Here is an 18942-nt window from a genome sequence, read left to right as displayed (position 1 = left end):
TTATTGTCGTGGGTTTGAGAGAAGAGAGCAGATATGCATCATCTCGAGGGGTTGGAGGCAGTTTCTTTATTTTCACAACGAAATGAAAACAGCTGCTGGAAAGGGAAGCTGACTAAAGCTACAATGTATACAGAAACCTAGCAAAACAAATCCGTTCGGTCCAATTGGTCTTATTGTGGACACTAAATGTTGAGATAGGTTTGAGAGAAAACTAAACGCGCACTTTCGCCAACAACTTCTGCAGCGTGTCGAAAACCGAATGAAGCCAGATTTCGGCCAAATAGTAGAATAAGCATTGAAACTTTCGAGATTGTTCACGGTGGGCGCAGCCTATAAGTTAAACCGTCGTTTCTTGTACTTTAAGGTGAAGCTTCTCACTATTATTCCTTTCTCCTACTCTCGCTATCTGGATTTCCCGGTATGAGTCTTACATCCCGTGTTCATTGCGTAAATGACCCAAACAAAATGTCAAGTCTGTCCTTAAAAATGCGGCAGGTGTCATACTGAATATCGCGTTCCCGTTAATGACTAAATCTAATTTTAAATCGATATATCGGTTTGGTTAGTGTAGGATGCAAACTACAGAAGTTCATTCTGCTCAGCTTCTGCCGACTCCAAATTGTCCGCACAGCATTTGCTTCTGCTAATCATTGATTGCAGTGAACCTTTTAAAACACAAGCAGATCTGATGTATCCAGTATCACCACTATATATTTCTCCTTCCTTTTATTCCCTGGGCTTGAACTATTTCAAGACCAGCTTGAGATGGAAAAAAAATCCCGATTCTAGTAAAGGTTAGACTGAGTATTCATCCTAGTCTTGGTGAGTCTGAAAAAAGGGGCAGGTATCCTTAAAACAAACAACGCCGAATGCTTACCGTCTTAGAATTACAAATACGTTGTAAGTAAGAAGTTCATTTAAAAAAGTTTAGCCACTAGTTACATTTTGCATCAGCTGAGCTCGGTACCTTGTTTTATTGATATGGCAGCTGTTTGGTGCTGGGCCCTACCAAAGCACTGGGCCACCTAACCGGCAGCAACAGTCCTACAAAGCCGAATGGTGTTAAATTCCCTTCCTTAAATACCATAAGGAATGGTGTCAATCGTTACAATCCAGCTTCAAGTTCCAGAAAGTGTGCGTTCCTCCGAACCTCTCTATAGAAATGAATATTTTGAAATCCTCGGGAGGCTCTAAATAAAACGGGGAGAAATACGGAACAATTGCCAAACCGGCAATACACACGTTTACCTCTGACAGCGATCTCGTTATTAATTCGTTATTGTGCTGTCATTTTATAAGGTCGGCGCGCTACTATCTGATTCCGGTGCTGTGAGTGGGGAGAATGCGGCGAGCCGGTGTCGGTGGCGCTTTGCTCTGGCAGATGGCGCTTTAGTCCTGGTTGTGTGAAACGTGTTGCCTCTCGCTGACGTGCTGAGAAAGGGCTGATCACACCAAGTGGAGGCCCGCTATGGTAATGACTGAGGCTGGGAGGTTTTTTTTTTCTTAAACGATCGATGTGGTTCGAGAGACGAGCAAAAAAAAATATGAATGGAGCAGGTCTGGTCAAATGTCACCCAGACGGGACAGCGCGGAGCAGGGGAATGAAGACCAGGACAAACCTGGTGAGCGCGGTCTGAACCGGGAGAAGTAATTATAGCTGCTGACGACTAAGTGAGGAAAACAAGAAGGAAAGAAAAAGAGAAAGCACATGCTTTTACTGCTCCTCATCAATTTCACTACTCTGGTCAATTTCAGCAACCTTCCTCAGTTACAGTTTAGCACTTTTCCCCCCTCCCTTCCAGATGCCTGCGTCGAAAAGATTTTAAAGGGAACTCGTTAGGTTTCATTCCAACATATTGCTCATTTCCATGAACCATGAAGGTGGCATGTTTGTTTCTTTTTCTCTACTTTGCCTCCGGCACGGGGCGATCGCAAAGTCCCCCTGAAACCATCAACATCGCCATCGTTCTGCCTCTCAACAGCAAGTACGCCTGGGCTTGGCCCAGGGTCGGACCCGCCATCCAGATGGCCATCGAAAGGATTAACAAGGACGGGGAGCTGCTAAAGGATTCCGCCCTGACCTACAGGTTCAAGAGTAGCGAGGAGAACGGCGGCTGCGTCGACTCCCTGGCCCCCTACCACGCCGTGGACCTAAAGCTGGAGAGCGACCCCGACGTGTTCGTGGGTCCCGGGTGTATCTACGCCACCGCCCCGGTGGCCAGGTTCGCCACTTACTGGCGGCTGCCCCTGGTCACAGCCGGGGCATCGGCTTTCGGATTCTCCAACAAGACGAGAGAGTACAACACCACCATCCGGACCGGACCGGCCTATAGCAAGCTTGGCGAATTTGTCAACCACATCCAAGACACCTTCAACTGGACCTCGAGGGTGGCCCTGATTTACCTGGACATCAAGACGGACGACCGTCCTTTCTACTTCGTCACCGAAGGGATTTTCACCTCCATGGAACTCGAGTTCGCCAACCTGTCGGTGCATGCCCACAATGTCGTGAAGGAAGAACTTGACCAGAGTGCTATTATAGAAATTATACAATTTATTAAACAGAATGCACGGAGTAAGTGGATTTACAGACCCCACCCCTCATATGAATGTGGTATTAGTAAAGTGGTTTGGTATTGTTTAGGAGATAACGTCGCACTATCGTGTATACGAAAACGCTTACCCAGTTCTGGCTTATTCCCCAGACTCCAGAGGGGCGAAGTCAGCAAATGAAGTAACATTCTCCATCCCAATAGTTGAGGTTGCATTTTCTCCCTTCACCGAGCTGTCTCCCGCGTCTTTAAAATTATTTTACAAAAGCAACCTATTGCGTTATTTGATTTCAACCCTCTTTCCATTTTTTTTCGTTGCGGTCGATTTGAATCTGATTCAACAATATTTTTTTTGACTGCGGTCACAACTTCTTTCTCCCGCCGGTGAGAGAGAAAGCGGAATTAACGGGGGTTCGGATTGGAAGAAATGGCCCTGCATTTAACGGGATAGATTGTTGCAAAGGGTTTAGTACAACACTGACACTCTCACTGCTAAAAGAACGTCTGTCTGGCTCTTGGTATGCCACACCAAATAACGGTTATGATGGCATACTAGGACACAATGTAGGATGTAACAAAACACATCTGTAACACAGCTGCCCAGCCAGAACTGTCGGCACCGCACTGTCAGTGAGAACAGTAAAGAAGTTCGCCTTTCGGGGTAAATTGCAACACTATTGGATAGCTTTTGAAGTGGAAACTGACGATTCATAATAATGTGCGAAATCGACCCCAAAGCATTGATGTGTACGCTTCTTCGACTCTGGGGAGCGTGCCTACATACTGTGACAGGTGTGAATATCGCACTGGACATGAAGAAAGGACAACATTATCTATGAGTTTAGGATCATGAATGTAGATACACACAAGTGCCGTCGCCTGTTTTTACAGATCGTCATAATTCATTTACAACATGAAATAGTGAAAGACACAACACCCACATGAATAGAAAGCAGCGCATTGCCCGCAGGAGCGTGTGAGAGACCGACTAAAAGGCAGCAGGTCTTCGCCCATTAAATAGCGCTTGTGCACAAGCCGCCGCGATATCAACCTCTGCGTACCTTTTTGATACTAAAACATTAACTTTTTTTTAAAGCTGATCTAAAATATATGTATGAAAAATATTTTTGCTTAATATTAGTTGTGTTAGTTTGTTAGTGAAGGGCGAAAAGATCAATATTGATCCATTAAGGGGTTTTGCTGTGCAAAAATGACTCTTTGATTTACACAGTGTCTCTTCCCTTCTCTTCCAGTTGTGTATTTCTTTTTTCCTTTCGAAGATTTCCGTCAGATAATGTTCTACGCGCAAAAAGAGGGACTGACGGGGGGAGACTATGCTTTTTTCTATGTGGATGTGTTCGGAGAATGTCTGAAAGTGAAGTCGCCCACAGAGGCTTACAAACCCTGGCAAATGAACCACAGCAGCGAGTCCGTCCTCAAGGAGGCTTTCGAAGTACACTCATTTCTTTCAACCCATTTCAAAACATCTCGGAGATAGTTTGTCTGTGCACTTAAAAACGTATCTAGAATTAGCTTTACTATTAGGGGGCTTTGTGCCGGCAGGTAGGACCGTCTTGTAGTTTGTAAAACTGCGATTTGTAAAAGGTTGTGTCATATTTATTTGAAGTGGTGCTGCCGTCTGCTTTTACCTGTCAGTAAACGACTAATAATAATAATTGTAATAGTAGCCTTTAAAAGTCAACATAGGAACATGAGTAGGCCATTCAGCCCATCGAGACTGTACCGTCATAGCTGTTCTGTACCTCAACTCCATGTATCCGCCTTTGATCTATATTCCTTGATACACGTACCTAACACAAATCTGTCACTCTCAAGCAAGAGAAAAAAGTGAGAATGAAATATGAAAGTGTATTGAATAAAATGTCCACTTTCGCTTTGCTGTGGGCTTTCTTACGGTACTGTTAAATCACGGGCAAATGAGCCACTTTAATGGCCTCACACCCACACAAGAAAGCTAGTTGCAATTCAGAAAACTCCAGCCATCATATTTTGTTAGAAAACCTCCCCAAAAGAGTCAGTTACATTAAACGTTGCACACAGTGTTGACATTCCTAGTTTTTATGGCTGTTGTTTCTGTGCTCTGTGTTCTTTGTGGAATGGCGTTTTAAAGGTTGGTTGTGAAACGCGTTTAGTCTCCACAACGCACAGCGGCATAATCTTTGCACTCAGTTCTTCATCCCACATAAACTGCATGAGACCTGCTCGAGAATGTATAATGAACCAAGACTAATTGGGCTGTCGCTACTCTATCTTTTTCAGTCGGTGATGATCATTACCTACAGACACCCAGAAGAACCGGAATATTTTAAGTTTCAGGAAGATTTACGGAGAAGAGCCAAAAATGTGTCGAGTGCTGACCTGGACAACGATCTGGTAAGCCTCCGCTGGAATACAGGACTGGAAACTCTGTGACTGGGCACAGACCCGATTAATTAATTAGATAGACACACAGATAGATCGATAGACGATAGATGGTTCATTTACATAGAGAGACCCTCCACTCATTTCTCTTGCACTGAAGGGAGTACCTAAAGGAGTAAATAGGTTAGATGCTGTCAGTTATCTGACACAGGGCATCTCCGAGTAACAGTCACACTGCAATGCAAACATTGGACGAGCTTCATGTTTCATTTAAGCACAGATGTTTATCACATTTGAGATACTGTAGTTTACTTTTCTTTGATCCAATGACCTGGGTAGCAGATTTCTTGAAAGGACGGTGTAATACTGCTGTATTGCTTTTAGGAAATAAAAAATATATAGTTGGTTCAAAAAGAAGTCGATCTCGGAGACCCGTTGTAACCACCTCACTGTCAGTCATTTACCGAGATGTTTACTTCTCTTGCAGAAGTGATGATTCCTATAGGAAGTTGCAGACACAGAGCAAAATCTGCAGACTTAAAGACAATTCAAGTAACAACTCAAGGCCTTATCCATGGGTAGCATTCATATAATTTTTGGCCCCAAACCAAATTACATTTTCTAATTATTATTGTTACATTTCTACAATATTCAGATTAGTATTTTTTGGTACTTCTATATTACGCATAAAGTAAAAAATGAACATGACTGCACCCAATCCCAACTGTAAATGCTGATCTTACTTTTCCGTTCAGATTGTTGTGGGGAATTGATTTGTGTTGACTTCAGCAAATTGACTACTTTTGTAAATGTGTGAGTGTTCTAACTTTGATTTTCATAGAGAGCTTCAAATTCATTTTATTTCTCTGACTGTGTTCATTTCATGCAATGATTTACAACACAACATTTAATTACACATTATGCGAGCATGTAACCCAATGCACACCAAAGAATACGAACATTTACTTTAGTTAATTTGGATCATGACGTCATCTGACCTAATTAAGGGATTGAATATTGTTTTGTCTCAGTAAACTGAGTTCACATATTTTGCTACCAAATGTTTGCTTTCTGTGAACGGCAAAAATTGAAAGCAGTCACATGACCTTATATGCCTTTGGGTCCAATGTCACCCATTTCTTTATTACCATTTATCTGATTATGAATATGAAGCTTTGGCAGTTTATATCATTAGCAACAGTAAATCAGCTTGAAATAGAAAATTTCTATTCTTTGTTTCTAATGATATAAACTGCTACAGCTTCATATTCACGAATTAAACTGCATTCAGAACCCCTCAATCTAATTACTGCTTTGTATTTCAATATTAGCCAATTGTCAGCCAATCACATATAATGCTCAAGTAGCCAGTTAATACTAAACTATAACACCTGTGATGTGACATCTGGTTCTTCAGCCTAAATGTCACATTCAGTCAATTGTTATGTCCAATATAATAAACTTTAATAACAAATATAACCTAATATGCAAAATGTTTTGTATTATGTTAAATGGCAAACACAAGGGAGTAAGTGAGTTGAAAACTATAATCCAATTTCACTGTCAAATACTTTAAAGAAATCATTTAGATTTTCTTCTTTCAAATTACGATGTCATCTAGACCATCCAAATGTATTACAACATGTTATTATTCTGCATTCCCAGTCAATGTCTAATGGAATCTTAAGCCACCTCTAACATGTAATCCCACATTTGCCACCGCAACTACGACAGTAACCAGTGAGCTCATATTATTAGTCATTCCCATTAACTGTGGCTCCCTGGTGTTTAGCAGGTAAATCATGTGCTGCTAGTGTGATGCGCTATTTGTTTATCAAACAGACATTCCAGCTGACCTCTGCAGTTTATTGTGCCTAGTGGCAGAGTTTTTCACGTAGACACAAAGAAGCAATATTCTACTTCAAATGTATTGGGTCAGATGATGTTTCCACACCTTTAACCCGGAAGTAGACTGTATATGTAATGAAGCTAATGTCATGTGCTTTATTTACCAATTGGTTGCATTTATTGGTAACGTTGTTGCAAAACTTGAAGCAATATAAAGTTGAGTATTTGGAATACCTGATCTTGTGTTTCCTGAAATGTTGTTGTTGCTTCCTCTGGAATATCCTTGTTTCCAATCATGTTTTCAGTCAGTTAAATCTATGGTGTGTCGTGTTATGCTACAGTCATAATTACATTTTATAAATTTAAATTAAAAAACAACAAACATGGGATAACTGATGTGTGAAGGACTGTTTAGAGTATTAGTGCTAAAAGATTCAGCACCAAGATTAGGTATGTAAATTCTATACATCTGGATAAAAATTAAGTATTTTTTTCATTTAACAGATACCATTTTCAAAAGTAACAAAATCGGGGTATACATTCAGCTTCTACAAAAATATCAAGACATTTTTTCAAAAGTTATAAGCCCATAAATTACTGTTAGAAATAGTAGTGTATAAACACAAAACAAGTCAACACCATTACAATAAATAGGTTAATACTACTGTTAAAACAATGGATCTTATGAATATATTACGTACATGAACATTGTAAACAGTATTTTTAGAATAAACATAGGTGAATTTAACAGTTGATTTATTTGGATTTAAAACGTCATTCTAAGCTCATCCCTAATAGATACCTGGATATAATCATTGCTGCAAAAGAGGTGAAAGAATTAGAATCACTATCATAGGTTTAAAGAAAGTGGAATCAAAGCTTACAAAAGTAAAATTATGCTCAGCTGCTTTGAGTCACATTCTCCAGAGAACAGCTGACTTATCTTTCTGCACGTGTGCAATTGGCAACTTTTGAAGGATTAAGTACAGGCTATTGTGGTAGAAATTGCCGTCCACCCGAAACGGGGTACACTTACCATTTTTTAAAAAGATTTTCTCTGCTGCAGTCCATGGGGCGGAAATACCGGAGAAATTCAGCACTTCGTTTTTTTTTCTCCTTGGTGCATAAGTGACCTCGCAGTGAGTCTGCTGCCCTGATCAGTCATCAATGCCATGCTGCGTTAACGCACTCTCCCCTTCAGTTAAAGGGGAGAGCCACTGCAAAACCTGCAGATGTTTTAGTTAGGTCCACTGGGCCACCAGGGAGGGTTTCGTCTGGGCCAGCAGCCTGGCACCCAAGAGGGGGTGCCAGGTTGCCTGTTGATGGCCTAGCCAAACCTGGGGGCATAATTGTTGGGCCGACCTGGCCGTCGCCCGACAAAAAAAAATAACATGGCGGTCGCAGCAGTGAACCCTCCCCTTTAAGGCCGGCCGTGCTGCCATTTCATACAGAGTGCACCGACAGCTTTTGCTGTCAGCGGCACAGGCCAGCGGCAGGGTCTCTCTCATGGGGCAATTTTGAGTAAGAAGCAATTTCGTGAGGGCATTATGCGAGTGGGTCCCCACCAGTCGGAATGGGGTCGGCGCGTGCACGCTGCGGCGGGAAAACGGGCGGAGTGGTTCCAGACACCACTCTGCTCCTGAGGTAGGGCAAATTTTATAATGACGACCCCTCCATGGCGAGTTAGCGACCATTCAGCGCTGCCCCATGGCCGTTGCTTTCCAGCATCCAGAGACCATATCAAGAGGGGCAATTTTGGGCCCTTTGACTATTTAGTACAAGTAAACAATAAATCAATTGGAAGATAAATAATCTGCATTTGAACAAACACATTTTTCTCCAGTGGTGGTTACCTATTGTTTGTCCTGTTACCACTCATATTGGATTTTGCTGGATTGAGCAGTCCAATCACCTTCAGTGACATTTAGCTGGATTCTGGGGCACTCCCAGTAGATTGGAAAACTGCAAATGTAATGCCCCTATTTAAAAAAAGAGGCAGACAAAAAGCCAAACAGATGGCCTAACATCTGTCGTTGAGAAAATGCTGGAGTCCATTATTAAGGAAGCAGTAGCGGGACATTTGGAAAAGCATAATTCAATCAATCAAACAGAGTCAGCATGGTTTTATGAAAGGGAAATCATGTTTGACAAATCTGCTGGAGTTCTTTGAGGATGTAACGAACAGGGTGGATAGGGGGAACCAGTGGATGTGGTGTATTTGGATTTCCAGAAGGCAATCGATAAGGTGCCATATAAAAGGTTAGTGCACAAGACAAAAGTTCTAAGGATAAGGGGTAAGCCATTTAGGACCGAGATGAGGAGAAACTTCTTCACCCAGAGAACCTGTGGAATTCTCTATCATAGAAAGTTGTTGAGGCCAATTCACTAAATATATTCAAAAAGGAGTTAGATGTAGTCCTTACTACTAGGGGGATCAAGGGGTATGGCGATAAAGCAGGAATGGGGTACTGAAGTTGCATGTTCAGCCATGAACTCATTGAATGGCGGTGCAGGCTCGAAGGGCCGAATGGCCTACTCCTGCACTTATTTTCTATGTTTCTATGTTTCTATGAGGTTGGGGGTAATATATTAGCATGGAAAGAGGATTGGCTACCTAACAGAAAACAGGGAGTCGAGATAAATGGGTCATTTTCCGTTTGGCAAACAGTGACTAGTGGGGTGCCGCAGGGATCGGTGCTGGGTCCTCAACTATTTATTTCCAGTCTGTATTAATGACTTGGATGAAGGGATCGAGTGTTATGTAGTCAAGTTTCTGATGATACAAAGATGGGTGGGAAAGCAAATTATGAGGAGGACACAACAAATCTGCAAAGGGATATAGACAGGCTAAGCAAGTGGGCAAACTTTTGGCAGATGGAGTATAATGTGGGAAAATGTGAGGTTATCCACTTTGGCAGAAAAAATAGGAAAGCAAATAATAATTTAAATGGAGAAAAATTGCAAAGTACTGTAGTACAGAGGGACCTGAGGGTCCTTGTGCAGGAAACACAAAAAGTTAGCCTGCAGGTACAAGGGAATAAGGGGTTATGGGGGGCGGGCGAGGAGATGGCCTATTCCTGTTCCTATTCTTATGATCTTACAGCAAGTAATCAAGAAGGCAAATGGAATGTTGACCTTTATTGCAAGGGGGATAGAGTATAAAAGCAGAGAAGTTCTGCTACAACTATACAGGGTATTCATGAGGCCACACCTAGAGCACTGCGTACAGTTTTGGTCTCTATATTTAAGGAAGGATATGCTTGCATTGGTGACAGTTCAGAGAAGGTTCACTAGGTTGATTCCGGAGATAAGGGGGTTGATTGACTTATGAAGATAGGTTGAGTAAGTTGGGCCTATACACATTGGAGTTCAATGAGAGATAATCTTATCGAAACATATAAGATAATGAGGAGCCTCGACAAGGTGGATGCAGTGAGGATATTTCTACTCATAGGGGAAACTAAAACTAAGGGACATAATCTTAGAATAAGGGGCCACCCATTTAAAACTGAGATGAGGAGAAATTTCTTCTCTCAGAGGATTGTAAATCTGTGGAATTCTCTGCCTCAGAGAACTGTGGAGGCTGGGTCATTGAAAATATTTAAGGTGAAGATAGACAGATTTTTTAAAGGGTTATGGGGAGCGGGCAGGGAAGTGGAGCTGAGTCCATGATCAGATCATCCATGATCTTATTAAATGGTGGAGCAGGCTCGAGGGGCCAGGTGGTCTACTCCTGCTTCTATTTCTTATGTTCTTATGACATAATTCTGTGCAGACAAATAACAGATGATTTGTTGTTGGGGGCCCTGACATGTGACAATTAGCTAATAGAAAAGCAAAATAGTATTTTTGTAACTTTAGATGCCATGACTGTTCACTTAGTAAAATAAACTCAACCATGCAACTTTTGTCTTTTTAGAATTACATTCTTTAGTTTACTTTAAAAAGACCACTATTGGAAATCATTAATTGTGTTGAACAATTTGTCAGGCTACTAACCTCCCACTTCTAGTTATTGTGCTCACGCTAACTGTATTCCACATGAAAAAGGTTTTCAGATATTTTCCTATAGTTTCTGAAAACCACTTTTTTTTCTAAGTGAAATGTGGTTTAGGATTGAAAGTTAAAGCTTCACTGCTTGTTCCATTTATTTCCCAAATAGTCACTAGTTTTTAAATGTCACCTTGACTCAGTTGGTAATGCTCTCACCTGGAGAAACTATGGAAACATCACTTTCCCTTAAAAGTCACACATCATCCAGACTTGGAAAATATATCACTGTTCCTTCATTGTTGCTGGGTCAAAATCCTGGAACTCCCTACCTAACAGAACTGTGAGAGTACCTTCACCATAAGGACTGCAGCGGTTCAAGAAGGCAGCTCAGCACCACCTTCTCAAGGGCAATTAGGGATGGGCAATAAATGTTGGCCTTGTCAGCGATGCCCACATCCCGTGAATTAATAAATAAACCTCTGAAATCAGAAGGTTGTGGGTTTGAGCCCCCCATTTGATTTGAGCACATAATCCAGGCTGATACTTCAGTGCAATACTTTGATAGTGCTGCATTGTCAGAAGTTTCCTCTTTTGCCCATGTTCTGAAAACCTTCAAAACATATTGGCCAGTGTGCAGAGCTGCACACACATCTGTAAGCACGCATCAGCAAATGTTTCTTCTGGTGCGCAGATGTGATGCATAACCCACAGCACAACCCAAATGTTGACAGCTGGGAATTGCACTCTAAAGCTTTATTGGTCTTTGGCCACAGGTGCAGCACAGTCTGCTTCTGTTAATTAAAAGTTAATTAATTCAAATTATTGTTTAATTAAGTGTTTGTTAGTGTATAAACAAGTTAGGCATTAACAGGGGTAGAGTGTATAACAACAGTATTAGTTCATAGTTCAGATAAACACGAAGTTTACATTGGTTTTCTCGGCTCATTTCGCCTGAAATCGGCACAATCAGAGCAAAAGATTCAGCACTAATTGCGTTCAGCGCAAATCGAATTTCTGTGATCTTTCGCACTTTATTAAAAAACATTGGGCAAGAAGCCGGCCCCACCCACAAAACTGGCCATGCCCCCATCAAATGAATCATCATTGCGTGTTTCCGTTAATTGCACTCATTTGCTGGCCTTCAAGGAGGCTCTAAAAATGAAGCATCTTCATACAGCCTCAGGATCCCTCGATATGCTTCACAACTAATGAAATGCAATCACTGTTGTTATGTAGACAAAAATAAAAATCTCCATTAACAGCTCTATTATTGTTGTCTCATGTGACTACCAAAGTGTTAGAAGGCAAACTAGATGTCTTTGTTCATTTAGCAATTCCTATGTTCCTATGAGACATGGCAGCCAGTATTGTAGACAGCAAGGTCCCATGTACAGCAAATTAATGAAAATCTAGAATTTTTTTGGGTGTTGGTTGAGGGAGAAATGTTAGCCTGCTCTTCTTTGAATAGTGTCATGGGATCTTTTATGTTCAACTGAGCAGGTAGACATGCCTCTGTTTAATATCTCAACTGACTGACAGAAAAAAGGTATGGACCTAGATTATGTGCTCAAGTCCTGGAGTGTGGCTTGAACCCACAACTTACTTATACAGAAGTTTAGAGTGATACTAACTGAACCCAGCCAACATTTAGAAAATTACAATGGATGCCTATTCTCAGTCATGGATGAATTAAAACTCCCTGCAGCTTAACATTGGGAAAATAGAAACCATTCTGTTTGGTTCTTGCTGACAACTGCATGCCTCTGTTGCCAACTTTTTCATGCTTCCTGACTGCTCACTTGGGCTGAACTGGTGGTGTGCAACTTCAGTGTGCTGCTTGACTCTGAACTATGCTCACTGTACCATATTCAGTCTGTTGCCAGGATCACCTTCTTCCACCAAGATTACTCATTTATGTTCCTGTTTCACCTCTTTCACTGCTCAAACCTTCAACTTCATTTTCATTACCTCGAGGATTAATTTGACATATGCCTCCTTACCTCCATCTTTTACAAATTCAACTTTTAGTAACACAGAACTCTGCAACTTGAATACTCTTCCCCATCAATTCCCTCATACCCATCACCTCCATATCCGCCCGGTGCCCTGATGTCGAGAAAATCAACAATGTTCTTACTCTCATTTTATAATATCCCTCCATGGTCTTGCTCCACCCTATTTTGGAAATCATTTCCAGCTATACGTCTCAGCTATAATTTCTATTCATCTGATTCAAGATTACTACTTACCCTTTCATTGCACCATCAGAAACCAATACAAGCTTTGTCATTATAATCTTCTTGTCTGAAAAGCCGAGAAAATCGGGTCACTTGTACTTTCTGTTAGCGCCTGCGATTTTTCATCCGGGCATGGCGCTGCTAACGCCTCCCGCTAAATTTCGCTGGAGTTTAGCAGCAGTGGTGGTAACCCATAACGCCCACGATGTAATCACCATGCACAGTGCCCCATTTTCGCCCCAGAACAAAAATTAGGGAGTGCCTCCTGAAGCTGTGCTGGGCGATGCCACTTCAGGGGACGTGAAGTGGGCTGCAGGCCACTCGTGGGAAGCTAGTTAAAGGGGAGGTGGCGGCCATGTTAAAAAATATTTTGCAGTTTTTCTTCAGCCCCCCACATTGGCGCCGCGATCACGGGGTCTGTGCCGTGATCATTCAGCCTGACACTCTAATGCGTCATCATCATCATAGGTGCTCCCTCGAACAAAGATGACTTGCTTCCACATGGGTTCATAGATGTTTCATTGAAGGACCTGATATTTCAGTCCTGAACTCCAATTGAAGGAGTGGAAGATGGCTGTGTGTGGATTTTTTTAACATAAGGTGACCATTGTACATCAGCCACCACATGGGCTTGACAGAGCTAGGCCTTTATCCAGTGGCAAGGGTTAACCAGGATGACTGGAGGCCTGATCTGCTGCACGGCCTAGTGCATACACATATCGCAGTGTGGGAATACCACTTAATACAAACTTCCTAGTACCTATACAGAAAATGGGTCTTAAAGCCTGCTGGATGGACAGGACTCTAGCTTTGTAGAATAGAAACTTAGAAATATAGAAAATAGGTGCAGGAGTAGGCCAATCGGCCCTTCAAGCCTACACCACCATTCAATATGATCATGGTTGATCATGCAACTTTAGTACCCCATTCCTGCTTTCTCTCCATATACCTTAATGCCTTTAGCTGTAAGGGCTACATCTAACTCCCTTTTGAATATATCTAACAAACTGGCCTCAACAACTTCCTGTGGTAGAGAATTCCACAGGTTCACAATTCTCTGAGTGAAGAGGTTTCTCCTCATCTCGGTCCTAAATGGCTTACCCCTTATCCTTAGACTGTGACCTCTGGTTCTGGACTTCCCCAACATTGGGAACATTCTTCCTGCATCTAACCTATCCAATCGCGTCAAAATTTTATATGTTTCTATGAGATGCCCGATCATTCTTCTCAATTCCAGTGAAGATAAGCCTAGTCGATCCAGTCTTTCTTCATATGTCATTCTTGCCATCCCGGGAATCAGTCTGGTGAACCTTCGTTGCACTCCCTCAATAGCAAAAATGTCCTTCCTGAGATTAGGAGACCAAAACTGTACACAATATTCAAGGTGTGGCCTCACCAAGGCCCTGTACAACTGCAGCAAGACCTCCCTGCTCCTATACTCAAATCCTCTCGCGATGAAGGCCAACATGCCATTTGCCTTCTTCACCGCCTGCTGTACCTACATGCCAACTTTCAACGACTGATGTACCATGACACCCAGGTCTCGTTGCACCTCCCCTTTTCCTAATTTGTCACCATCCAGATAATATTCTGCCTTCCGGTTTTTGCCACCAAAGTGGATAATTTCACATTTATCTACATTATATTGCATCTGCCATGCATTTGCCCACTCACCTAGCATGTCCAATTCACCTTGCAGCCTCTTAGCATCCTCCTCACAGCTCACACCGCCACCCAGCTTAGTGTCATCTGCAAACTTGGAGATATTACATGCAATTCCTTCGTCTAAATCATTAATGTATATTATAAATAGCTGAGGTCCCAGCACTGAACCTTGCGGTACTCCACTAGTCACTGCCTGCCATTCTGAAAAGGACCCGTTTATTCCTACTCTTTGCATCCTGTCTGCCAACCAGTTCTCTCGTCACGTCAATACATTACCCCCAATACCATGTGCTTTAATTTTGCACACTAATCTTTTGTGTGGGACCTTGTCAAATGCCTTTTGAAAGTCCAAATACACTGAATCCACTGGTTCTCCCTTGTCCACTCTACTAGTTACATTCTCAAAAAATTCTCGAAGATTTGTCAAGCATAATTTCCCTTTCATGAATCCATGCTGACTTGGACCGATCCTGTCACTGCTTTCCAAATGCGCTGCTATAATTGATTCCAACATTTTCCCCATCACCAATGTCAGGCTAACCGGTCTATAATTCCCTGTGTTCTCTCTCTCCTTTTTTAAAAAGTGGGGTTACATTAGCTACCCTCTAATCCATAGGAACTGATCCAGGGTCTATAGAATGTTGGAAAATGATCACCAATGCATCCACTATTTCTAGGGCCACTTCCTTAAGTACTCTGGGATGCAGACTATTAGACTCTGGGGATTTATTGGCCATCAGTTCCTTCAATTTCTCTAACACCATTTCCTGACTAATAAGGATTTCCCTCAGTTCCCCCTTCTTGCTAGACCCTCGATCCCCTAGTATTTTTGGGAGGTTATTTGTGTCTTCCTTCGTGAAGACAGAAACAAAGTAGTTGTTCAATTGGTCTGCCATTTCTTTGTTCCCCATTATAAATTCACCTGATTCTGACTGCAAGGGACCTACTTTTGTCTTCACTAATCTTTTTCTCTTCACATATCTATAGAAGCTTTTGCTGTTAGTTTTATGTTCCCTGCAAGCTTCCTCTCAAGCCACATATTCATCTTAACTATCCTACTATTTCTACTCTGACTAGCATGTGGCACTGGTAGCAATCCTGAGATTACTTCCTTTGAGGTCCTACTTTTTAATTTAACTCCTAGCTCCCGAAATGCAGCTTGTAGGACCTCATCCCTTCATGCATATAAGTACCAACGATATAGTTTTTTTACCTATATCATTGGTACCTAAATGCACCACGACAACTGGCTGTTCACCCAACCCCTCCAGAATGCCCTGCAGCCGCTCCGAGACATCCTTGACCCTTGCACCAGGGAGGCAACATACCATCCTGGAGTCTTGATTACAGCTGCAGAATCTCCTATCTATCACCCTTAAAATAGAATGTCCTACCACTATAGCTCTCCCACTCTTTTTCCTGCCCTCCTGTGCCATGAACTTGGCTGCTGCTGCCTTCCCCTGATGGGCCATCTCCCCCAATAGTACCCAAAACGATATATCTGTTTTGGAGGGAGATGACCGCAGGAGATCCCTGCACTACCTTCCTTCCACTGCTCTTCCTGCTGGTCACCCATTCCCTATCTGCCTGTGTAACCTTTACCTGTGGTGTGACCAACTCACTAAACATGCTATTCATGACATCCTCAGCATCGCGGATGCTCCAGAGTGAATCCAAGCGCAACTCCAGTGCCGCAATGCGGTCTGTCAGGAGCTGCAGCTGGATACACTTCCTGCACACATAGTAGTCAGGGACAGGAGGAGCATGACACGGGTCTGGGCTCTCCTGCCATGATTTAACCCTTAAATTAACTTAATTTGGCAACAATGCCACAGGTTACCTACTGATAAGATAAGAAAAAGAAAAAGATAAAATACTCACCGATCCACCAGTCAATCACTTACCTACTTAGTTGTGACGTCAAACTTCAATTTCTTTTTACTTCTTTGTTTACTTTCTGCCTCTGATGCAGCTGACCTCCCGATCTGCTGCCCATGTAAACACGTACAGCAATTCCCTTCTGTTGCATGATTTCCAAAAATAAACCATTCTTATGCAATATCCTTAGAGACTGGTTGTGTAACCCGAGGGCAAGAGTTCAGCACCAGTAATTTCCCTCAGGGCAGAGTCTAAAGCAAACAGTGCCCCTTTAAAACTGGGCACAAGCAAGTTGCAGTATCCTTTCATGTGGCTGGTGGCTATCCTTCCCCCCAATGCTTCCCCCTAGGGAAGGTCCACACTGGCCAACAAGCACAAAAAAAATCCTACTTCACTGGCGTGGCTCAACTTTGGTTGCCTCAGTTGACACGAACACTTGCGGTTTATATTGCATCCAAGGAAACTGCAACCTTTATTTTCAAACTCCCTGCGCCAGGGGAACCGCAAGTTTCCAGGTGCAGCAAAGAGGCTAAAGGGATGGAAACCCTTTGGCCATAATTTGGACATTTGGACCCACCCGTGGTGGTGGTAGAGTGCAGAATTCCCCACACGCTGTGCAATTTTCATGCGTGTGATGTCACGGACATGTTCCCCACCCAGTAGTCAGCCTGAATGACAGGCTAGTTTCTCGTCGGACAGGGAAGGCTGGAGAAGAGGCCGCAGCCACAGGTACATGCGAGGCCCGACCCCGGTGGGGGAAGGGAGGGGCGGGGTTTGACCCCCGATCGGGGTATCCGATCCCCAACCAAGCAGGTTAAATCCCAAAGCTTCCAGCCTCATTATAACATTTACAGTGCCAACCAGCCTCCTGAGAACAGGTTGTGAGCCCATCCCCATCCCTCCTCCATTACCACCGGAAGTGAGCGGGTCGGGGTTGTGATTCATGTTTGTAACACGTTTAGTCTCCCACTGGACCCCAACCCACCTGTTTTGGGGGGTCAAAATCCCCCCCATTATGTCAAATCTCTGCCCTCACTAAAATGACCCAGAATTTCCTGGTTGTACCCAAAATTTATGACAGTGGAAAATAACCTCAGATCCCTGTCTGCTTACACTTTGGGCATCCCAGAGGAAGGAAAACCAAATAAATCTGGTTTGCACGAGAACCCATGAACTAGATGGTTTGCAGGGATCCTGGGAGCACCCTGAAATTCGAGCCGGCAAGTCTAATTTTCCTATTTCCACCCACAGCTCTCTTCACCCCCTCCTGCCGATGATCTTAAAGTCTCATGGTCTTCTGGCTGTTACTTACTCTCCATCATAGATTTAAAGGACCCAATTTCGGCATCCAAGTACACAGCCACAGCTCTCGGCAGCCTGCAGCCACATTCTTGTTTCCTCCTCCAACCCTAATCCCACCCAAGGGCTTGCCAGGGAGCAAAACCTGAGCCAGGAGTACCCATGGGGCATCCAAATGGCCCATCTGTCGGCTACCCAAAGAGGAACATTTTGTTTTGATATTGTGCATGACCTATAGCACCAACAACACTACCTTTATTTACTCTGCTGGTTTGCAAATCAGAAATGTAAATTAAGCACAAGTATCATAGAGGATTTGTTTTTGCAATGACTATTAATGAGGCACATCCACCGGAAGGATTTCATTGGATCAGTTATTGTTCTGACATGAGGCAAAGCATCCTGTGAGTGCCGAGCTGTTGGCACGTCACCTCCACTCCCATGGAGGCCTGATTCTTACCTGCAGAGTTTGCAGCTTGGGCCCTCCCTTTTAATGAAGGGGAGAGCTCCTCCTACGTGGCAGCGCGATGCGGCCCAGTATGTCACATTGTGTCCCGCTCCCGACCGCCGCACTACTGCCCCAGAAAGGAGGTGGAGCACGTTATTTTGCGAGCGGTGCGCGGAATGTCCCGCCTCCCGGCTGTTACCACCCCCAAACTGGGCGCAATGCAATTTCTACTCAACTTCCTGCCTCTCTCCTTGGCTTCAAAAGCCTGCTAAAATCCTAGCTCGTCGGCTATGCCTTTAGTTTGTCACTTGACACTTACGTCATGTCTGGCATCAAGTTTTTCCCCAGGAAAGTGCTCGGAGATGTTTAAATGCATTATATATGCAAACTGTTGTTATTGATCCATCACTGTTATTGAAGTTAATGATGTGCATGTTACTCACTCTTATTCAAATTATTAATCACTGCTTACTGTGCACACCAGTTTCTGATCATTTAATCATCCTGGCAATAAATGCTTTACAACTCGCACCAGTGCATGTAGGGCTTCCTTAACTTCTGTGGAGACAAATAGAAGGCACTTTACAACACATCTCAAATGGACAATAAAGCCCCATTACCTTATTACAATACAACCCAG

The 18942-nt window shown here is 43.1% G+C and overlaps 1 protein-coding gene across 2 annotated transcripts in view; it reads left to right on the top strand.

Annotated features, from left to right (window-relative positions):
- Nucleotides 1–1452: 1452 nt before the first annotated feature.
- npr2 (natriuretic peptide receptor 2) overlaps nt 1453–18942 on the top strand; it is a 255740-nt gene continuing 238250 nt past the window's right edge. For both annotated transcript variants that reach the window (XM_070868404.1, XM_070868405.1), the window contains exons 1-3: nt 1453–2575; nt 3806–4005; nt 4833–4946. In XM_070868404.1, the coding sequence (XP_070724505.1) occupies nt 1876–2575; nt 3806–4005; nt 4833–4946 (1014 nt within the window). In that variant the 5' untranslated portion in view covers nt 1453–1875. The remainder of the gene's footprint in view (nt 2576–3805; nt 4006–4832; nt 4947–18942) is intronic.

This window comes from Pristiophorus japonicus, chromosome 2 (assembly GCF_044704955.1).
Source record: "Pristiophorus japonicus isolate sPriJap1 chromosome 2, sPriJap1.hap1, whole genome shotgun sequence".
Lineage (NCBI taxonomy): Eukaryota > Metazoa > Chordata > Chondrichthyes > Pristiophoridae > Pristiophorus > Pristiophorus japonicus.
Note: the sequence above shows the minus strand (reverse complement) of the source record. Positions and strands in the feature narration are given on the sequence as shown.